Genomic DNA, 22,986 nt, shown 5'->3' with positions numbered 1-22,986 from the left:
TTAGCCAGTAATTATTTTGACACTTTATTGGATGTTGTAACCCTTCTTTTGTGTCTCAGTTTGAATATATGGCATTTGATTTTTGTATTATTGTTGGTGATGATTGAAACATTACTGATGTCACCACAAAAAACGGACATGAGTAGCTCTGCTGTTGTGGTTGTAAAAGCATCTTGTCTTGTATGTGCCTCAGTACACAGCAGGAGCAAGATACAAACTTAAATTATATGTAAATTTAACTGTAGAAACATATTTAAAGTGCTAACACACACTCAAACTGTCCTCATGTCTTGGGAAGCTTGGCTCCACCGGTGGCCTCAGGCAACTCTAGTACCAGTGGCCATATCACTGAACCGATATGGCTCAGGGTTGTTGGCCTCCTCCATAGAGTTTAATCTTTTTCCCCATATTTTTTTTCTGGTGAAGACAACTTTATTGCAAAACTATAATCACTTTGATTGTGGCCAAGATAAATCCAAAGTCTGCTGTCTATTAAAAAAAAAAAATTCTAAAGAATGACCAGCCATATATTCAGACCTCAAGCTGAAGCGCACTGGAGGTCTTCTGCTGTATGAAGCCAGAATTCTACCTATAGTGTATAAGGTCAATAAATACTCATATGAGCGGTTTGTTTTCCCAGTATACACATATGTTCTTAACATATGACGTTGAGTACTCCCCACCCACATTTTCTATGCTTTTAGATTGAGTACCAAAAGAGCCCATTATATCACACAAATGCATTTTCCTCTCTCCCACTCGCTCGAAGCTCTGTTTCTACACAATTGTGTCACCTTTTATCACTTAAATGGTAGTAACCACTGAAAAAAGTAAAACACAAGTTTTTCAGGTGCTACTTTTCAAGAAAGACTGTCTCTTTAAAAAATACTGTTGTCTTCCTGGTTGTGTCACATAATAGTAGAAGCATCTTCAGGCTAATTGCTTACCTCTTCAAGAGTTGAATTCTGACTTTATATCCAACAGCCATCTCTTTCATTAACTGTCAACTTTGTAAACACTGTGAAAGACTCAAAAGAAAAAAAATGTTAAACATTAGATGCAAACTGATGTAAATGTCTATGTTCAATTATAGACTTGTGATCATTTAAGCCATACTTTCCTCAATAAAAGTTAACACTTGCATTAGTCTTTTTCTGCTTCACAAATGTAGGCAGCAGCTTGACAAAGCCATGATGGCAATTATTTTACATCCAAGTAGTATGCAGTTCTTTATACACACACAATAACAATTTCAAACAGATGGTATCGGTATCGGCCAATGCTGCACAGCCAGGTATCAGTATCAGGGCCAAAAAATGGCATCGGCATCCCTATATATGATTCTATATTTTGAGGGGTACTGCTGTCAGAACATATTTTCGACTGTGTTGAATGTCATTTATTTACCACTTACGCATTTTTTTTTTCTTGAAGAGAAAAGCTATTAGCCTGAAGATGCTATGCTAACATTACTAGCCACAACCATAAAGAAAATAGTACAGTCTTAAAAGGTCTAATTTCCTGAAAAGTAGCCAATCACAGGCAGTTCATACTTTCCAAAGGTTACAACCCTTAATGTGACAAGGAATGAAATGTGCGGACATCAGATCCAAAGCTTATAAGAGAATAAATGCTTTAAAGCTGGGTTTGTGCTTGACAAGTCAAGAAGATCTGTGCAGCCAACTTGCGTCGTTTTCAGCTCGACCTCTGTGCAGGCAGAATTTCCATACTTGTGCACCTAAGAAAAGATCTGTTCGGAAAAACATGGCAAGCGGGCAACAACTCCTACTGGAAACACAGCGCTACTTGAAGAACCAGAAAACACGGTTGTTTAAAACTTAATACCATCCATTAGCGACAGAAAAAAGTTTGAGTTCAACTGTTTTTCCACAATCTGTTGATATTGGTTGTTCTTATTGGCTTATTTACTGGATGTCACTTCATGTTTACATTTGCGAACCCTTGCCGGTTTCCTAAATATGCGGTGCGGGAATTCTGTCTGCATGCACGCTGCACAGAAGGGTATGAATGCATGAATAGCCTTTAATGTGGCTAATACAATTCTGCAAATATGACTTGGACAAAATCCGTCTACAAACATGTAAAAGACTTAAGTTATCCCAAATTCTAAAAAGCTTAATTTTAAAAACTGGATTTTGTGTTTACTTTCATCATTTTTGACCAAAATTCAAATGACTTTTATGATATGAAATGATCAATTATGACAAACATCCAGATGGAACAAGCAAAAAACCTTTAAAATCGCTGATTGTTTTTTGTTTTTTTTAAACATTTAAGCTCTTTGAAGAATTAAGGAAAACCAGGGTTTAATTTTTGCAATCTGGATTTTTTTTATCTGGAATATTATTGTTCTTCCTGGATTCTCTGAATTCAAATCAAAGATGACCAAAAGATGACCAATGAGCAAAAACACCTCATCTTGAAGACACATTTTTCCTTGGGACTACCAGAAGAAATCAAAAGCGATGAACAGATTTGTAAGTATCGAATGAAAGTTTAATGGATCTCACATTGTTTAACATCTTATCTACTGGTTCAGTAGATTCTTTTTTTTTTTTTTTTTACACCTTTTTATTCAACTGAATAAAATGTAATTACAATGTTCTGTAAAATATTAAATATTTTTGCTCTTTGGTGTGGACTCAGTTTTGTATTCATTTAGAAAATAGGCTTTACAGGCGTGTATGTTTTCATGTAACATGACTTAGAAGTTCACACACACTTTCAAGTAGATTACATATTTCCTTTTAATACTCTAAATATTTAAAACAATTTACTTTTGTTGAGTATTAAAAAGCAAAAGATACATACTTAAACATTACTACTCCACTGTCTATAAGTGTTCTTACATTTCAATTGCTTAACACACATTGTTTGGTCATCATGACATAAATCACAGTCAGTCCATGTCGTAAAAAAAAATGTCTTCTCACGGTTTCATGCAAAATTTTGACTTTTAAATTCAGGTGGAACGTCACTGTCCAGTTTGCAGATCACTTTGTAGATAGTCTTCTTCCAGGATGGATCACGGTCTCTGCCCATCGAAATGGCAATATAAAACTCTCTTAGTGTAATCTCAGCCACTTCAAGGAATCTGTCGGGAACCTGAGAATGCATTTGAGAATTGTTTGTTACAATTTGCGTGCTCAGTTGGTGGCTTTAAAACACAAAAGATTAAATCACTATAGTGCTATTAATTGCACTATAGTAGTTTACATCAAGGTAAGTAACAAGACATAGTGAAGTAATGATGCATAAAAAAAATCATAAGATCTGAAGACAATGGCTCACGCTATGCTGTTTTCAAAATGCACCTATAGATTTTCAAAATTGCCACACTGAATTGAAAAAACTTAGAATTTCTTGACTCCTCGTGAATTCCTTGTTAATTTCAGTAAACATCAGGCCTAACAATAGTTGTCATTTTCTGTACATGTGAAGATTTGATCTGTTTAATGGAGGGCACATTTATATGCAAAAACCTATAGACTACATCTCAAATTATGAAGAAAAGTGTTATTTTTATAATAGGCACAGCTGAGCTGGTCGTGTTGTTAAAATCTTTGGTAGCATTTTTTTTTTTTTTTTTTGTGAAGTTTTCGTTTGATAGTTTGTTTCAAATTACGTGCATGTAAATTTGTAACCGTTGCAGTCCTTTTTAGATCATGCAGACATGGAAAAACTCAGCATATTCCCTCAGCTAAACATTCAGTTGTGAGAGATTTTTTGTGGCTTTTTTATAACTTTTAATTCTTATTTTTATCATAAATGGCTTCTTAGCAATACATCCCTTTTACATCAATGTACAGTGAGGAAAGTAAATACTGATGCACAGTTGCTATGTTTTTGCCATTTTCCCATGTCATCTACTCTGACAAATTCAATAAAAAAAATTAATGAATAAAAATAAACCGACATTCACATTGTACGTTATTTAAGATGTTAATTTTATTTCATGGAATTAATGTTCACAAAGCTAATAAAATAACCTAATAATTGGTACAGAAACCTTTCTTTCTGTACCAATTTGTTTTCCTCTTTTCTAAACAAGTTTTGCACAGACTCCAAAAAAATATTTGACTTCTATGTTCATATGTTTTTGTTGGATTTCCTGAAGGTGTCATCTTAAAAATGTACTATTTGGGTCAGGCCTGAAGATTGACTAGAGCACTCCTGGACCTGGCTAAGTGTTTTAAGTCATTGCCATCCTGGAATACCTAACCATGACCTATGATCAATGCTTTTACTGACGGAAGGAGATTGTTGCCTAAAATCTAGTCATTCATTGCTCCATCCATCCCGCGTTAAGATGCATTCATCCTGTCCTGGCATAAGTGCTGATATCTATATTACATTCACTAATCTTCATAAAAGGCCCCTACAGCCACTTTTACAGCTATAACCATGGCAAGAACATTGCTCAACATGACCATTTGGACCTATAAACAATCTTTAAAATATCCTCTTATAAACACTAAAAGGTTGTTCATGCGAGACTAAATGCTGCAAAAAACAAAAGCTGATAATTAAGAGCAGTTAAGTTTAACTATTGTTAATTAGGGTTGCATTGATGCTGAATGCTGAAATCATTCTGAATATTTTACCCCAGCCTACCAAGAAGTCTAGAACAGTATAAATGGAACACACTAATAGGGACATTTTAGGAGCCTGCACATGCTGGTTTGAGCTGGTCTGTTACCAATGGTAGCTTTTCAGACTATTTTTCCCATTGCTTTTGACTTAATGGACCTGGTCCTCCCTTGTATTTATGGCTTATCTGTCACCTTTCTCATAATCATTCATGCTCCGATAGGTGAGATCTTGTATGGAGACCCAGACTTACAGAGACTGATATTTATCTTGAGTTTCTTCCATTTTCTAATATGTGCTCTAAGTTGTTTTTCTGGTATCCATCTACAGCCTTGTACAGTTCTGCAGTGTTGTCCCTCATAACCTTAGACATATCTTTGATCTTGCGTCTTGGTTTGGATGGCGGAGTTATAGTCGAGTGAGAGATAGTGTCTTCTAAAGGTGCAGTTCTTACATGAGTAGAGAACAGTAAGCCATTTAAAGACCCAACATGTCTGTGTCCAAGAATTGTTGTTGATTGGTGGCTGATCACATATTGAATGCAATAAAAATAATTGTATTAATTTTTTTCTGGATTTTCTTTGTCTTTCACAGTTGAACTGTGCCAACCCAGGGCATTTCCGCACATGCTGAAATTGAAAAACCTCACTATTCTTTCAGACTTGAAAAATTGCCAAATCTGTGGTGTATCAAGTAATTGTTTATTCCCACCATACTCCTAATTATTGCTGTTTTCCCTCTAAAGATTATAAACAAATTTCATTTTGGATTTGTTCAGTGTCTGTTAACATTTGAGACGTGCGTCTACTAATTTGCTTCATGCAAAATTGTCAAAAACATAGGGGTTGGGTAAGGGTATCTGTAATTTATATATATATATATATATATATATATATATATATATTGATGAAAATCAGTAATAATTTATTATTAAGTAAATAAGATTTTTTTTTTTTTTTTAAGTAACCCTGCTATTTAGCAAGTTCTCCTACTTGGAAATCATGGAGGGGTCTAAAATTGTTATCGTAGGTATATGTCCACTGTGAGAGACGTAATCTTAAAAAAAAAAATCCAGAAAACACAATGTATGATATTTTACCTATTTTTATTGTATGATACAGCTGCAAATAAGTATTTGAACACCTGAGAAAATTAATGTTAATAATTGGTACAGTAGCCTTTGTTTGCAATTACAGAAGTCAACCTTTTTCTTTAGTTTTTCACCTGGTTTGCACACACTGCAGAAGGGATTTTGGCCACCTCCCCCACACATATCTTCTCTAGATCAGTCAGGTTTCAGGGCTGCTGCCGAGAAAAACACTGAGTTTGAGCTCCCTCCAAAGATTCTCTATTGGTTTTAGTTCTGGAGACTGGCTAGGCTATCCGAGAACCTTGATACGCTTCTTCCAGAGCCACTCCTTGCTTATACTGGCTGTGCTTCGGTCATTGTCATGTTGGATGACCCAGCCTCGCCCCATCATTAATGCTCTAACTGAGGGAAGGAGGTTGTTCCCCAAAATCTCACAATACATGACCCCTAGTGCAGAAAAAACACCCCCAAAGCATGATGCTACCACCCCCATGCTTCACAGTTAGGGGCGGTGTTGTTGGGATGGTACTCCATTATTCTGCAAAACAAGGTTATTGGAATTATGACCAAAGCATTCAATTTTGGTCTGATCTGACCACATGACTTTGTCCCATGACTCCTCTGGATCATCCAAATGGTCACTGGCAAACTTAAGACGGGCCTTGACATGTACTGGTTTAAAGTCGAAGGGAAATCATATTTAAATGTCGAATCATTCTGGCTTAAACATGTATATAAATGTACTCTTTATCTGACGATATTGTCCCAAAATGTAGAAAATTTCTATTTAAAAAAAAAAAGAAAAATCCTTTCTGAAAATCTGTGTGTGGGGGGTTTTGTTATCTTATACAGGCCAGTTAGTTATATGTCAGCTTGTCACCCAATCATATATCAATGGTCATAGCATCTTAATTCATATGTTGCAGCTAATATACGCAACTTGTGAAATAAGAAATAAGAATCATTTACTTTATCATTGAGTTTACGTCCCAGTGTAACAGGGATGGACATCTGTGTCTTCAGCAGGCGTAGAGCTAACAGAACTGGCAGCATTGCGAGGCAAGGGCTCAAGCATGTACGGCTGTCAGCCTTGTACACCAAAGAAGCTTCTGCTGCCCTGGCGTTCTCTTCTAAAACATCTTCGTCCCCACTTTCCTCTTCTAAATAAAGAATGCATGACGGAGGAGACTCATCCATGACTTCTGACACAAAACTGTCGTCCTTTTGCATGTTTCCGCTGTTCATAGCGTTCCTTGACAGTGTCGTTTCTAAGTCAGCAGTTTAGTGCTACTTGGTCCCAATGGAATTTCCCATTGGGAACCTGTTAGCACTAAGTTGCTAACTGGTTAGCAAGATGCTTCAGAGCCACTGGCCACAATCAAACTTGCTTGTGAACATTTCACCACAACAACCCCGCCCTCTTGATAAACGACCAAAAACATTCACTTTGTTTCTTATGTAAAGTCATGCACCACTCGGGAGAATTTGGAACTGCAACGATTGGAACAGCTGTTTCCCTACGACTTTAAGCAGGGGAACCTTCAGTGCCGTGCATGATTTGAAACCTTGATGTCTTAGTTTATTAGCAACAATAACCTTTGAAACCGTGGTTCCAGCTCTTTCCAGGTCATTGACCAGCTCCTCCAGTGTAGTTCTGTGTTGATTTCTCACCTTTCTTAGGATCATTGAGACCCCACGAGATGAGATTTTGATTGGAGCCCCAGTCCCAGGGAGATTGACAGTCATGTCTTCCATTTTCTAATGATTGCTTCAACAGTGAAACTATTTTCACCAAGCTGCTTGGTGAAAATAGCAGAGGCTAAATTTCTTCTTTGATGAAAAATTCTAACACCGGATATCGAAATAATAATACTATTCAGACTACTGGAAAAACAAGTGCTCTTAAAAGAATAGTTTTGGGTTATTAAAATAATTATGGCCCGGAATAATGTTGTAGCCAATAAGGCAGAATCAAACCACAGTGATCAGCCATGGTTCAACACAATTTACAATATCGACTGACACGGTTGGTTTTCATACAGACTGAGAAACTGACCTATCAGGAAAAACTTGATTGCTGTTCTTCTGAAAACAAGTAAAGTAAACCCAAACACATTTTTACCTTTATTTCCTTCCAGTAGAGACTGGGCATTGCCCTCATGCTTTGCAATATAAGGAAATATGGCCGTACCTCTATAGATTCTAGCCTGATTACCAGATTTGTCTCTAATGACTGCATTTGATCACTTATACCGGTAGTTAAATATCTAAAATGTTTAATCAGGCATAAACTATTCTTCACTTTACAGTTTTTAAAACAGATTTTATAATAATTTGTTTAAGAAATTCAAATGGAAATGTGTACATTTCGTTTATATAAAGCAATAATTTCAGTTGATTATTTTTAGTTTGTTTTCTTAGGCTGTAAAGCGGTTTGCAGAAGAAGGGGCTCACCCAGCTTATTGCTATGCCATGTATAAAGTGACAAGAACTCCTACTGTACACAAACTACAATCTTTAGAACATTTCTTTAGAGACTGTATGGAGAGATAAGCTCAGATATTGGTCTTCAGTAACAATTTAATTATCTGACTTGATAAAGTTAAACATTTTACTTATTTAAAAATGTTCTGTATTTCCTGTTTTAAATGGAAGCTCGTCCGTCCCGTTACCCTCTCTACCCTACCTGCACATTTTTACAGACTTGCCCTGTTAAATCTACTATTAAAGGGATACAAATAATGCAGAAAGGAAAAATATCAAACTTTTTTATTATACCTATATAGCACCCGCCTTGTAAGGCTTTCTATATTTAGCTTTTTTTTTTGTCCCATAGTGGGGAAATTCAAATGCGACTGTGGCTAAAAAAAATAGATGACTAAAAAATACAGGATAATATGAAAACGATTTACTCTACTTAGACCCAGATCAACGAAAAAGAAAAATTAACCTTAAGGTGGCATCTAGCAGTTTAATAGTTTAGGCTGATATTGAAAATAAGTAATAACAATGTGGAGGTATTTAGGCAACTTAATTAAAACTGCACATGTTTTATGGTTATAATCAGCTGTTACACATTTTATTGTAGGCTGATTTGCAATCATTGTTAAAATCTGTATTATTGTGGAAGTATTGTAAAAAATATATGCAAATGATGAGCTCCGTGTAACAAACTAATCCCGCTAACTGATCTTAGATCTGAGATGGTAATGTATTAACTAACATAACTAGACATTTTCAGTAGTATCAACCTTTTTTCTTTTACAAGGTGTTGGAACTGTGTGATGATCCTGTGGAAAGAATGAATACCGATACTAATAATACAAGCTATCCTGGTCAAGTTATGTATTAACGGATCAAATGGGATGTTTCAATATAATATAAGTTCATCCTTTTAATAACTTTGTAAAAATAAAAATACTTATATATATACTTATATAGTTTATACATACACAGATTTCTGCTTTTTTTTTTTTTTTGTTACAGTGCTTCTACGTTTTATATTTTACTCCAAAAAATAAACTCAGCATTTAAACATGTTTAACGGGTTAGTTTCCTCAGTTTTCTTAAAATTAATTGAATTATTTTTATTTTGAACATGTAAAAATAAAAGGCAAAATATATAAGAAACAAAATTTTAAAAGACCCAAAAGAAGAAAAAAATCTAAAAACTATGGATTCACAAGTTTCCTAAGACATGATATCAAGCATGATATTTAAGGATTAATATTAAAGCTTTAAACATTGAGGCCAAACCCTACAAAAGTCCAGATGCAGTAACTGATAACATGAAACAGCTAATAATAAATCAAGGGGAAAATTAAACTGAATTTGGTAAAAAAATTATTGAGTCAGTATAAACAGAAGCTCACCTTTTATTAACACTATTAGAATTGTCTTTATTTTAAAGCTATCAGTTCCTCTAAGCTTAGAAGGTCATAGATCTTTCTCACCTGGAAGTCGTTGGCTTTGTTGTAATGCATGTTGAGAGCTCTGAAAAGTTCTGATTCTCTGCCTACAGTCAGATCCCTCACGTCCGTCGCCCCCTGGAGGAGAGCGCTCCGGGCAAACTTCTCCATCTGGATGTAGTAATACTCTCGGAAGTTGCTGAACCACTTAATGAGCTGGGAGGTGATGCAGCGCGTGAACTGTGGATGACACACAGTCTAGGTAAGGAAGCTGGTAAAACAAAATTGGATTTGAACATGTTTGTTGTACATATCAGTTGTTAAATAAAGGATTAAATGTATAAACTGTGATGGGTTGTGTCTGTTTTCGTATCCAGAGTTTTATGCAAATGCTATTAGTAAAGATTACAGTGTTAGATTTGAAAGGTTCCCTGAAGACAAACCTAGTAAATACAGAAGATTTTTTTTTTCAGTTTATTTTTTTAGTATTTTAAGCATCGTTGAGGTAGATTCTCAAGCCTTTCTTACCTGCACATCATGGAAGCACATTCTCAGCACCACTGAGCTTGGATAGCGAGTGTAGAAGAACATCAGCTTTGCTTTTTTCAGATGGTTTGTTGTTAGACACTCCTGAAATACAGCAGTGTTAAGGAAGAAATCCACAAATTAAACAAAAAGTTATGGCTGACTATAAAATCATACGGAGCATTTATAAATGAAAGCTATCAAGATAACCGTGAAAGATCTGAATGACTCCATTGCTTCTGAAGGATACGTTAGACATGTACAGATTATTTTTCTCCAAGCTGTCTGGTTCTAACTTCACATTAGGAAGATGCAGGGTTTCCAGAACCACTTGATCCACCGGCATGGCGAGAGGGCTTCTCACAGATCTGGAGTTAACCTTAGATTTTACTTTAACTGAATTCCAGTACGTCTCCAATCTTGGTTCCCCTTCAGCACATCCCTCCTGCAAACATCTAAAAGCATGGCGTTGATGATCTGTGCTGTTGTGTCGCACTGATGGCTCAGGCTGCCGGCTGACACAGAAGGGAGGTTTGGGGATAAGAGGAGCTGCTGATGTCGATTGAAGTGTAAAGTTTTTGGGCTGTTCTGGTTCCGGCTTTTGGACCACCAGTGACAGAGCTTCCGTTTGCATGTCATGGAGCTTAACCTCTTCAGTCCCACATCGTAATTTACTCTCCATGCACACTGCTGTCTGGGAAGCAGAGCCTAAACTCTCCATCTCAGTTGGGCTTTGTATGAGCGCCATGCTTTTGAAAATGGAGTCTACGCTGTTGCTCACAGCTCGGGTCAGCTCGTACTTTAAAACATCTGCCATCAGCTTCACCCGACCTGGTTTGGAGTTGACATCAGACTTCCCCTTCTTCCATTCTTCATCTCTTATATCTTGACTGCTTTTAGATTCGCTGAAGGATTTAGAAAATCCCTCATCTGTGGATGCTTCCGAGGAAACGCTCCATCTGGGAATCTTCTCATTCCTGCAGATGGGAATGAAACTCGTCCTGAACTCTCTGAGGGGCTGATGGCTTTCTCTCAGGCTTTCACCTCCTCTTGTTTCCATGCGTTTCTGATGGAAAGCCAACACATCAACCCCTTCCTCCTCCTGCGTACAATCAGTCTCCTCATTCAGATTCTGCGTCATGTCTACGCAGGTTATACCTTTGATGATGTTTTCAACTCTGGCACGCTTCACTTGATGACCGTAAGAAGATGGAGATCTTGTTCTCCCTCCGGAAAGATCAAACTCCAGCGGGCTGGAACAGGGCAAACCTGGAGCATTTTCAGTCCTGTGAATCGGCCCTTTAATGCTCTTGCTGTCCTTGTAAAAAAGACCTAGATTTGTTGATGGTGGCTCAGGATAATTGAGGTGGAGATGCTCTACAGCACAGTCATCCAGGCAAATGTCTCTGGAGGAATACATACCTTTGCTCCAAAGACTCATGCTTGAAAGCTTAAAAAGTGAGAAATACAATTAGATGATTCTTAAGTGTTTGATCTGAGCAAATTAATAATATCTTACCTGAGAAGTGCGGTTAGAGACCACAGAAGGTTGTCTAGCTTTCAGGAGGAAGGAGTGCTTATTTATTTGCAGTGAACCTGCTGAGAGCCCTTCAGGGTTAGGAGGTGTGGTTTAATGCCTCAACCCCTCCCACCCTTTCCTGTCATACATTAAACCAATATTAAAAAAAAAGGAAAAACATCTTGGTTTAAATGATTAGTAGCGTCTTCGGTATATATCATTTTTTTTAGGAGTCTGTAATTGAGCACAAAGCAATTACTAATTTTGAAACACAAGGAAACTCCTAAAGATTTATCAAAAACGACCTTCAGAGGTGAGATAGTTTATATTAAAAAAAAAGTAATCTCTGTATTAATGCGGATTTCCTGTAATTAATCATTTATATTCATGGATGCAAGCAGAAGAAGATTCCCTGAGGAGCTGTTGTGATCCACAGAGGAAAAATCTTTTATGTCATGTGATTATGTTTTTTATTAAAAAGCTGCAAAAAAAAAAGTTAGAGCATGGGCTAATTATGCAGAGGTCAATTCTCCACTCCCATTTAATTTTATGACCTACATCAGATGTCTGTGAACTGGGGGTACTAAATTTAAGATTGACCTTGTTTGATCATTAATACATTCATGTAAAGTAACATCTACAATGTTGCTTAAACTAGGAAAAAATGTTATAGTTATCTTTTCAAATGCTCCAAGTATTTGCATTAAGACCTGTTAACTGCAGTTATCCTTGAATTATTTAGTTGTTTAGTCCTTTAACAGGTTTTATCATCTTCCTAAGAACAAAGATGAAAGTTAAACTTTGACCCCCCAGATCAGACATGACAAGGGGGGCTTTGCTTCATCTTTCCTTCAGTCTGGGAAACCTGGACTAATAAGCATTGAAGACCCCTGACATACAAATAAAACCATTTGGTATCATTCCAACAAGATGTTTTATTCATGTTCTGACAAATCAAGGATTGGAGGATTTTTCTGTAATGGTTACATGCAGTAATAATTGTTACTAACTACACATGAGTTCTACAACTACACCTAAAGATCTCTGAATAAAAAGTTGGTTCCAGCTGTGGTGGGATGTGATTGATATCAACTCCTGCTTCGCCCGCTCGGTGCAGCAGACCCGCCCCTCGGCCAGTTGCGCTGGTTCCTCCCAGTGGGAGTGCCACCGTTCTGGAGGACCAGCTCACTTCCTTATCGCTGTTTAACCCGGCTTCCATAAACAGGCTAATAATAAAAAGGTCTTCCCCTGCTATCGAGATGCTGTCACGGTCTCCGTGTGTTTACCGCACGCTGGGTCGGTCCCTGTCTGCGGCGAACCAGGTAAGTAGGGAGGAGACGGACAGCGAACCGAACAAACTGCAGAGGCCATCAGCAGAAACAAGATAATCAGAGCTTAAAGTTACTTTAAACTTGACAGAAAGAAAGGTTATTTACTTAACAGTGTTATTCACTTTACCAGCAAATCATACCGAGCAATCTGGATCATAGAAAAACTAAGAAATGTATTTATTTTATTGTGGAGCGCTGCACATACAGTCAGATTTAGCACGAAGCAATGAACTGGGATGGAAAACATAAATCATGCAAGCAGTCAGCACCAGGTTTAAGCAAGAGGTTACTGGAATAATATGTTCTAAAAATATATAATGGAAAAAAAGCAGTTATATTGCTGATAGAAAATAAAGAAATAAACAAAATTAAAAATGCATACATATTATTATATTAGATTTGTCCTAATCAGATATTGATATATGATCTGATACATGGGCGGTTCTTGACAGGGGCCAACGGGGGCCAGTGCCCCTGTTGATCATGTCCTGGCCCCCGTTATGGCCCCTGTACTGAAGACATAATACTTAAAAGAAATTCTAATAATGATCTGGGCTGGAACAGACATGGTTACTGATACGTCCTTTTCATTTTTCATTACTCAAAAACAAATAAGGTGATAGCTTCAGTGGTACTGAGATAGGATCCCAGTTTTCATCTGCTAATTGTTTTTTAATAAATGCTCTAATTCTTACAGATGAATTTAACAGTTTTTCTTGAGTTCTAATTAAAATTTTATAGAAAACTGTAGTTTTAACTTAAATTAAGTCAAAAATATGTAAAATCCCTAAATTATAAATGTATATTGACCTCATAAGAAATAGAATTTTTATTGAACCGAATTGAAAAGAAATTTCACTTCATGCAGCTCTCTTAATATATTTGAATCTCTTTCATGCTTTTCTGGGCCCCCATGAAAACACTTTTCCCTCTAATACAGATGGTGGAATATTTATATATATATATTTTTTTTAATTGGTCATATATTTACAATTACTTGACAACAAAACACTGTGGTTAATTATGCACATTAATATACTAACATTAATGATAAGTACAGAATTCACGCTCTTTTCAGAACTAGATGTTGTGTTATATGAGGTAAAGAGAAAATGATGTGTCTCTTATTAAATAATTTATGTAGATGTTAGTACTTGTAAATATCAATTTTATGCAGAATTATAATTGATAAAAGTAGGTAAGTAATGATGGAAAAGATGTTCGCCCCATAAATCAAACCTCAAAGAATTGTATCCACTATGCCTTTTATCTAGAAATCACAGATGTTTCAATATTTATGCCACTATTTGTCAGCAAAGGTTGAAAGAAAGTATAATTTTTCTTTATTTAGAAAATATTGATGTTGTGCCGATTAATTTCCAGCTGCCCCTCAGTGTACATTGGTTATTGCCTGGCCACCCTTGTAAAAAAAAAATTCTTGCTACGTCTCTGATCAGATTTCCTTTAAAATCTCCGATATTAGAAAGCTCATAGACACTTGGCTTCTATCCGCTTTTGTTTAAAGTTTATGCAACTCTTTGGTGAATAGATAATAGGTCAGTTGTTTTTCATACCATGTTGGTTGTTGTTCTCTGTTGGAGAAATATAACCTGATCAGGCCTTTTCTATCATTCCACACTTCAAAATAAGTAACAAAAGGATGTGTGTTTCATGCTGATATTTGTCTCTGGTCGATATTGGTATCAGCCAATACTCAAAGCTGCGTTGTATGAGTAATAGAAAAAGTTGTACTGGGACGTCCTGATGGATCAGACTTAAGACAGTAATTACTTTGAAATGCCAGTGAAAGCAGCTTGATATCTAATATAAGCTTTTTAGCAGAACGAGTACTGGACCATAATTTAGTCCATATTCCACTCATCCCAAAATAAGCAGAAATAAGTCAAGGTGCAACTTTTAACCCTAAGAACCCTGTGAAGTGTCAGACATAGTGGTGGGACCATCATTCTGTGGGGCTCTTTGCTGCCAGCAGTAGTAATGGTGGGACTAACGCTGGCAACAGTAGCACTTCTTGGATGGAAAAGAAGGAGAGACAACCTTCATTTCCTGAACCTGAATCTTAAAATTAAAGCTACAGAGACCATCTGTGTCTGAAAACCAACCATTTGAAATGGAGCAAATGGGAAAGAGTGCTCTGATATCTATAAAAAAAATTATACTCAAAGGTTGTTCATGGCTGCAGTCTGTATGGTCACAGAGCAGCATGCCAAAAGGCATTTTAGTGTTTTCATTTGGGTGTAAAACATCTTTAAACTATGGTTGCACACTAAAGGGCTGGTTATACTCCTGCAGCAATGTGTCGCAGTGAGCTTGATGCAGACATTTTTGATTTATGCTCAATATTGAAGCGTGGTCTGCGCTATACGCTGTGGGTCTCTTGCTTAGTCCGACAACGGAGGGACATGATGGCGAAAAAGAGCGTGGATCCAAGTGGAAAATGTGTCCCATCCTTCTATCGCACTTCACTCTTCTAGCTGGTCAAACTTCACGAGTTGTGTTCCTGGTTTCGAAGTATAAATCAGCCTAAAGTCATGGATTCACATACTTATAATATAACCAGATGATTGGATTTGGAAAGCATTAATAATTCAAGATTAAAACCTGCTTTAAAATCCCTAAAACAAGAACTCTATAGCTTCATAGCTCTTTTTAAAACTCACTGAAAGTGGTGTAACCTGATAGCTGCATGTCTACACATGAACCAAAGAACTATGTTTGGTTGCACTTTTACCATCTCCGCCCTCCCCAGACATCCCACATCAATAGGTTTTAGCATGAGCGGCTTTACTAGACAAACATCAGGTTAGTAGGAAAAAAACAAAAACATAACGCTGTGGAGGAGGGCCCTGCCCAGAAAACACACACATATATGAGTCATACATGGTTCAAAGCCAACAGCAGTCTGTTTCCTCCACACCGGAAAATGAAGCGGTTTAACCAGCTGTGGAAGCTCTAAGTGTTTTACTGTCTAGAAAGGAAAAGGATTCTTTATCGCATTCATAAAAAAATAATGTGTGTTTTGATTCACAAAGATCGAGGTAATAGATTCATTGGCTGCTTCCTGAAACATACCAAGAACCATCTGGGAACTCATAGTTCAATACTTATTTAACTGGCATTTTAATGGAACGTCCCCTTGTAAAATACACTTTTATAAATATACACATTATGGATTTACGATCATTTTAAAAAGTAGGCAGGTGGGAATCCAAAAAATATCTGCACATTAAATAAATGTTAAATACATACATTTTTAATTAACACATTTCAGCGACTTAAAAAATTTGAGAAAATGGCCTTTCATGATATCTTTCAAAAATGTCATCACCCAACTGTAAAGATGTAAGAAAAACCTAGAAATAGGTTCTATAGAAATCCATCTTACTTTTTCTGTGGTTCAAAATGAATTGACTTTTTGTATTTGTATTATTTTAATTCAAAAGGAAAAAAAAAGAGTTTTAAAAGCATGTTTAAAAGAAATTATTGCTCCCCAGGCCTGTGTTTTAAAAAATTGAACTTTTCTCTTTAAAATCCAAAATGTATGATAATATTTCAGTCACTGGTTTTCTTGGGGTGTAAATATGATAAACAAAACTTCAAAATGGAAAGAAAAGAACATGCCATGTAAGTCAGGTCATTAGCAATCTGCCTTTTTCTACATTTAAAACTAACATTTAAATAGTTTAAAGCAGTGGCAGTGTAATTCACAGTATGTTAATGATGGAAGGTAAACAAAAATCTTACAACTTCTGTTGAAACAACAGCAGCAAAATGTGGCTCCCTGAAATTAAGCTCCAATAAAAATCATTTATTAAACAGGGTTTGGAAAATCATTTTTATTCAATTTAGTTTCCATCTATTGATAAGCATAACTGTTAGAAAGTCTTAGATTTATTGATCAACTTTTCATCCATCTGTTTTCTATCATCCATCTGCTTGCAAAAGATACTTTTTTCAGTTTCATTTAAAAGGCCTAATCATTAGAGAAATATCTGCCCTTAATTCATAGCTAATTTTTTTTTTTTTTTATAGGCTGCTAAACAAGATGAGAATCTCTGGATTTTATTTTAATGAGACACAATAAATGCTGATATGATATTTGCTGATATTTTCAATTATCCATTACTGTAAAATGTCCAGGTGCACATTTTTATATAATTGAAATACTTAACTGTACAGTTTTTATTATTTATCTTTTAACTCTTCACTAGTATGTTATTCTTATACACTTTTCTAAGGTTTTTTTAATAATAAAAAAATTAATTTAAAGGGATTTTCTATTCTATTTTATTCTTTTCTAAATACATTCTGGCAGGGGAATTTATTTAAAGCTGCCTTTTACTTAGAGAAACATTTTAGCTATGGAGGTAAATCAATCTAATCCCCTTGTTTTGCTTTAAAGGTTTATAATTTGAGAATTCTGCCGAATTTATCAGGTAAGGTTTTCTTTGACTGGATTTGAAAACCGCAACAATATAAACTTTATTTTTATATTATGTGATTTAATGTATTCAATTTATGTTGCTTCTTCTGCTGCATAACCATTTGTCTCATTCTGGACCAAAAATGATTGATAAAAAATAATTATTTTTCTTTGCATGGATTCAAGCTTTTAAATTGACTCATCTAACCTTTATTTGCTCAAAGGTCGATCGCTCTGCAGCCAGACTGTTTACAGGAAATCCCAGCCGTAAGTTCTCTGATCACTTGTTTTGTTTTTGTTGGGTTTGTTTTAAATTCAGCATTTTTCTTACCATTAATCATTTAATGAGTTACCAAAAAATAAAAGAAAACATCAGACATTAAACATAATTTATCACTTTAATAACATTTAATTGAAAGTTGATATTTCAAATAGATGCCATTGTTCAAAAGTGAATTTACTCAATTGTATTTGCTTTTTTTTTCCATAGAGCCTTCTTGTTGGTCCCATCCAGTTCATACCATTGCAGATATTTCAGGACATCTGCTGCTTACAGTATGTAGAATTCTCTAAAATCATTTTAAAGGAACTCTCCTTGTGTCTCTAATGGTAACTCGTATATATTTTATGAACTTTTTCTTACAGGAGATGAATTGGTGACAATCAACACTCCTCCATTTGCTGAGTCAATCACAGAGGGTGATGTAAGGTGGGAGAAAGGTTAGTATTTATCAACTCTAAGGAGATATTGTTAAGCTTTCTGTTTTGCATAATAAGCAGTTTTTAATTTCTTTTATTTTAAGCGGTGGGTGACTCGGTAGCACAGGATGAAGTGGTGTGTGAAGTCGAGACTGACAAGGTTTGATATGGAAAATTCAACTCAGTTTTTGTTGTTGGTTTTCCTGTGAAAACACATCCTTCCTCTTCCAGACATCAATTCAAGTCCCTACGCCTGTAGCCGGTGTGATCGAGGAGCTGCTGGTCCCCGATGGAGGAAGGGTGGAAACCGGAACTCCGCTGTTCAAACTACGGAAAACAGGTTTGATCATTTTGAAAAAAAGTATTGTCTAAGGTTTTACAACATTAACCATGCTAATTTGTTTTTTGTTGTTATATAAAATCTTTATATTTAGAAATTTATATTTTCCTAAACATATACAACATTTGGAGTTCCTTAGGGCTCAATTTTCTGCCCATTTTTTTCAGTGCCTATATGCTTGTCCTAGTTTAGAATATAATCATTTAAATATACGTTACACACATATTATATTCAACTTTAAATGCTTATTTTAACACATAAAAACAGCCATTAATATCAACTGAAAGACTATAAAATAAATAAGTCAATTATGCATGTTTTTCAGTCTAAATGCAGATAATACAGACATAATTTTTTGGGGTCCCCAAACCACAGCGTTAGCGATTAGGAATCACCCAAGCTAAATAAGATACAGACCTACAGACTTTATCAGAAACCTAATTCCCTTTACAGAATTTTATGCTGCTACTATAAATATCATCAAAATGAAAGTAATTTTGTGCAAACAGGTTAAAATTGATGCATCCTTTTTTTATCAGCAGGGTTGTTTGTTGCCTATATGACCATGATTGTTGCAAAAACTGAATAACATTAATCTTGCAGCTTTAGCTCAAGCAAAATATCACTAAAAGCATCCTGACTGAATAGAAAGTGGCACACTCTTATAAACAGTGTCTTATTTCTGGTATATAATGCACTTAATGTCCTTAAACCTAAATGCATTTTAAATAAATAATCAATTTGTATAATCAGTTTGTATTTGTTCTCTTTTATATGCTTAGTCTAAGTAGCACTATTTACGTTTGTTCCTTTATTTCCCTCTAAATCCCCATGATTAACTTAGAGTATGAATGTTGCTATAAAAATTTTTACTTTAATTGTCTTAAAAAGACAATAAATGGTACAAACTTGATCCATAGGTTACAAGACTCACTATGCAGCATAATGCGGTGGACTTTTTGTTAATGGGTTTTTTAATCTTGAAGGAAATTGGAAGTAGATGATTTGATGTTTTGTTTTTCAATTTCAAAGATTTAAATTCACTATTTTTTTTACGTAGGAAAGTTGAATAAAATGTGGCCTAAAAGATAAAGGCAATAAAGAAGTATAGCAGGACATATACTATGCAGTAGTAAGTCTTTATAGTATCTTTAACACAACGTGTTAAATATTCATAAAATGTTTTCAAAAATCTTCCTGTTTTACTGATGCAGCAGAATGTTCCACTGAGAAAAATCATTTTATTTTGTTTTTACTGGTTAAAAAAAAAAACATTGCATCAATTTTTACAGAATAAATTCAACTGATGCCTTTATATTTGGCATTGTCTATAAATTATTTTATATCTTGCCACTATGAATAGTCAGGAGGATAGTTAGGAAGGAGGAAGGAAATATTATTGTGAGAGAACAAATACTAATGTAAAGGAATCTTTATATCAACTGTTTGCTTTAGGGCATTTATGCACATCTTTATCAGGAATGCCAATAATTGTAAAGCATGGTGTGTTTGTATTAATATTAAACAAATCATACAGCTAACATCTCACTTCTTAGCTGCTCCAGCTGCTGAAGCTGCTCCTTCCCCATCTGCAGAGGATGTTGCTCATCCACCACCTCCACCTCAGCCCTCTACCTCTGCTGCCTCATCCCCACCTCCACCTCAGCCCTCTACCTCTGCTGCCTCATCCCCACCTCCACCTCAGCCCTCTACCTCTGCTGCCTCCTTCCCACCTCCACCACAGCCTGATTCAGCCCCACCTGGTATGTATCTCAACACCATCAGTTATTAATAAAATAGAAAAGTTTTTTTTTTTTCTATGGTCTAATTTGTTGTTTTCTACTATTTCCCCTCACTTTTTGGTGTAGCTGCTGTTGTCGAACCCGTTCATGTAGCTCCAGCACCTCCAGCAGCGGGAATCCGAGGGGAAAGCAGGGTAAAGAAAAGCTGAGGGAACATTTGTTTCTTTCTAGGCATTTACACCAAATTTAAAGGAATACAGACTGCAGGTTTGTTTCATGTGTTCAGGAAAGAATGAGCCGTATGAGGCTAAGAATTGCTCAAAGGCTCAAGGAAGCTCAGAACACCTGCGCCATGCTGACCACCTTCAACGAAGTAGACATGAGGTGAGTTAAGGAAAACCACTGGAAACATCTTGGACTGCAAGCTTCACTTCTGATTCCATCTTCCCTGATCTGCTGTCATGTCTGTCATGTTTTCTAGTAACATCAAGGAAATGAGGAAGCTCTATAAGGAGGCTTTCTTACAGAAGCACAACGTCAAACTGGGTTTCATGTCAGCTTTTGCTAAGGCGGCTTCGCATGCTCTGATGGATCAACCTGCTGTCAACGCTGGTAAGTGAACACAAGCAGAGCTCCAAACTGTGTCATATAGCTGGCCCTCACTTTCCTGTCATCTCTGACCAGCGTTTCCTGTCTGTGGTAGAGAAAATAATCCAGTACAAACACAATGTTTCACTCAAGTTGCGGTTATTTTTTTTAGCAAAATATTGCTTATAGGCCAAAAAAGTATGATTTTAATCTCATAGAACCAGAATACCTTTTTCCATGGGATTTTTACATTTCTGTGCACGGTTACATGTCTTGTTGTTCAATGCTGTTTTCCATTTTTACAATCAAAGCTTGAATGGTACTCCAAACCCTTGGATTATTGTTTTATTCCCCAAGCAACTGTTATAAACTTCCAAATTTTTATGACAAGACTATTGATGTGGTTTGTTCAAGAATCCTGTTTTTGGATCCTGGATTTTATTTAAGGATATCAGAGTAAAGGAGGCTGACTTTTCCTTTTCTCCCCCTTTTTTGTTTTCTAAAAAACGTTTGTTTTCATTTCAATTCAGAGCAGTTTACCACAAAGAATCCCAAACTGACATTTTAGGATTAACTAATGAAACATAAAATAGTTGAAAGGGTCTGAATACTTTTGCAACACATTGCAACATTTATCTCTGCATACGGTGGAACATAGGGTTTGTTTTTAACATTCTAGTTTCATCACAGGCCCAGATTCTCCATAGAAGCTGACCTTTGTTTAAGTCAAACTCTGTTATATTTTTTCCTCCAGTTATTGACGATACAAGCAAAGAGATCATCTATAGAGATTATGTTGACATTAGCATTGCCGTGGCAACTCCAAAGGTATGGATTTCACTAATTAAAAGTGTATAATGATTGTTACTACTGCTGCTAAAGTCTTGATGAATTTGACTTCCTACAAATCTAATGTAGTTTTACTTCTTCATGCCTTTCACCTGGTAGGGTCTTGTGGTACCAGTGCTACGTAACGTTGAAGCTATGAATTTTGCTGGGATTGAGAAAGCCATAAATGTTTTGGGAGAAAAGGTAAACGCCACCTCCAGACATTTTTATTTTCTTACTGCAGAATTCTGAGAAGTATTTTTCTTTTTGTTCATCAGGCTTGTAAAAATGAGTTAACTGTTGAAGATATGGATGGAGGAACATTTACTATTAGCAATGGTGGCGTGTTCGGCTCCCTGTTTGGCACCCCAATCATTAACCCCCCGCAGTCGGCCATTCTTGGCATGCATGGCATCTTCGACCGACCAGTGGCTGTCGATGGAAAGGTTGGCTTCGTATCTTAAAAAAAGGATCTACCTGTTATGAAGACATTATATTATATGAGGATATAATGAACAAAATGGTCTGTTTTTGCAGGTTGAAGTCCGACCCATGATGTATGTGGCGCTGACCTATGACCACCGGCTCATCGACGGCAGGGAAGCGGTCAAGTTCTTGCGTAAGATCAAAGAAGTGGTAGAAGATCCCCGGCTGCTGTTCCTGGACATGTGATGTTCCACACATCTCATTAATCCTTCAAAATAGTTTGACAACACTAAATGAATGCCGCAGAAAGACAAATTATCCTCCAAAGTTGCATGAGTTAAGTCAGATGAAGGTGAAACATTCCCAACCCCCAAATGGATCTAGATCTGAATCGAGAATACCATACTTTTTTTTTTTTTAGAAGAACCCAAAGCTTTAATTGTTACAGATCCAAATAAATTACCTTCCAGTGTTTGGTAATCTTTATAATACTTGATGTTTAATTTTTTAAAGTCCCAAATCATTTAAAATGTTGTAAAAAACGTCTAATAAAGTGACCCTTCCAATCTGATGCTGCCACTACCAGAGCTTATGTTAAAGGCTTTTAATTAAACGGAATTTTTATTGAAGCAACTTGGAGTCTAACTGGAAATTTTTTTTAAATGTCCTTCTACAGTAATTAAAACAGCAAAATGATCAAAACTACCATTAATAATAAAAAGTGTTGTAAACAAATCCTTGGTGTCTCAGTCATTAGCAAGAGTTCCTATTAAACAAATCCAATTTATATTTTTTTATTTTATGCTTTTTTTAATAAAGGTATCTTGTAACATTTGATTATTAATCATCATTTTCCATTTTGCTTGAAGGGAACTATGAGGCTTGTTTCTTTTAACCTGCCTTTTAAAAAGGGAAGAAAGTAGAGAACATTTAAA

General features: G+C 35.9%; 2 protein-coding genes across 2 annotated transcripts; one reads left to right on the top strand and one right to left on the bottom strand.

Moving 5' to 3' along the window:
* Nucleotides 1-780: 780 nt before the first annotated feature.
* On the bottom strand, nucleotides 781-11,593 carry LOC107083149 (prospero homeobox protein 1-like; the record flags this gene model as incomplete). Its single annotated transcript, XM_015372151.1, has 4 exons — nucleotides 781-3,126; nucleotides 9,655-9,849; nucleotides 10,138-10,239; nucleotides 10,385-11,593. Coding segments are annotated over 4 exons (1,674 nt in total), but the record flags the coding sequence as incomplete, so codon positions are not given.
* Nucleotides 11,594-12,810: 1,217 nt separating this feature from the next.
* Nucleotides 12,811-22,330, top strand: dlst (dihydrolipoamide S-succinyltransferase (E2 component of 2-oxo-glutarate complex)). Its single transcript, XM_015372224.1, has 15 exons — nucleotides 12,811-12,975; nucleotides 17,408-17,441; nucleotides 17,653-17,695; nucleotides 17,919-17,983; nucleotides 18,074-18,148; nucleotides 18,232-18,287; nucleotides 18,359-18,467; nucleotides 20,024-20,230; nucleotides 20,336-20,403; nucleotides 20,496-20,593; nucleotides 20,691-20,821; nucleotides 21,552-21,625; nucleotides 21,746-21,829; nucleotides 21,904-22,071; nucleotides 22,163-22,330. The coding sequence occupies exons 1-15, from the start codon at nucleotides 12,913-12,915 to the stop codon at nucleotides 22,295-22,297; spliced, it is 1,410 nt and encodes a 469-aa protein (XP_015227710.1). The 5' UTR covers nucleotides 12,811-12,912; the 3' UTR covers nucleotides 22,298-22,330.
* Nucleotides 22,331-22,986: the final 656 nt, after the last annotated feature.

Source organism: Cyprinodon variegatus, unplaced genomic scaffold (genome assembly GCF_000732505.1).
Source record: "Cyprinodon variegatus isolate N-32 unplaced genomic scaffold, C_variegatus-1.0 Scaffold4, whole genome shotgun sequence".
NCBI classification, from domain to species: domain Eukaryota; kingdom Metazoa; phylum Chordata; class Actinopteri; order Cyprinodontiformes; family Cyprinodontidae; genus Cyprinodon; species Cyprinodon variegatus.
The sequence above is the reverse complement of the archived record's forward strand: the minus strand, read 5'-3'. Positions and strand labels throughout refer to the sequence as shown.

Coding starts and splice junctions, on each gene's coding strand:
- dlst (XM_015372224.1), top strand. CDS start 12,913: ATGCTGTCACGGTCTCCGTGTGTTTACCGCACGCTGGGTCGGTCCCTG. Junction 17,984..18,073: donor CAGGACATCTGCTGCTTACA/GTATGTAGAATT, acceptor TTTTTCTTACAG/GAGATGAATTGGTGACAATC. Junction 20,231..20,335: donor GCCTGATTCAGCCCCACCTG/GTATGTATCTCA, acceptor TTTTTGGTGTAG/CTGCTGTTGTCGAACCCGTT.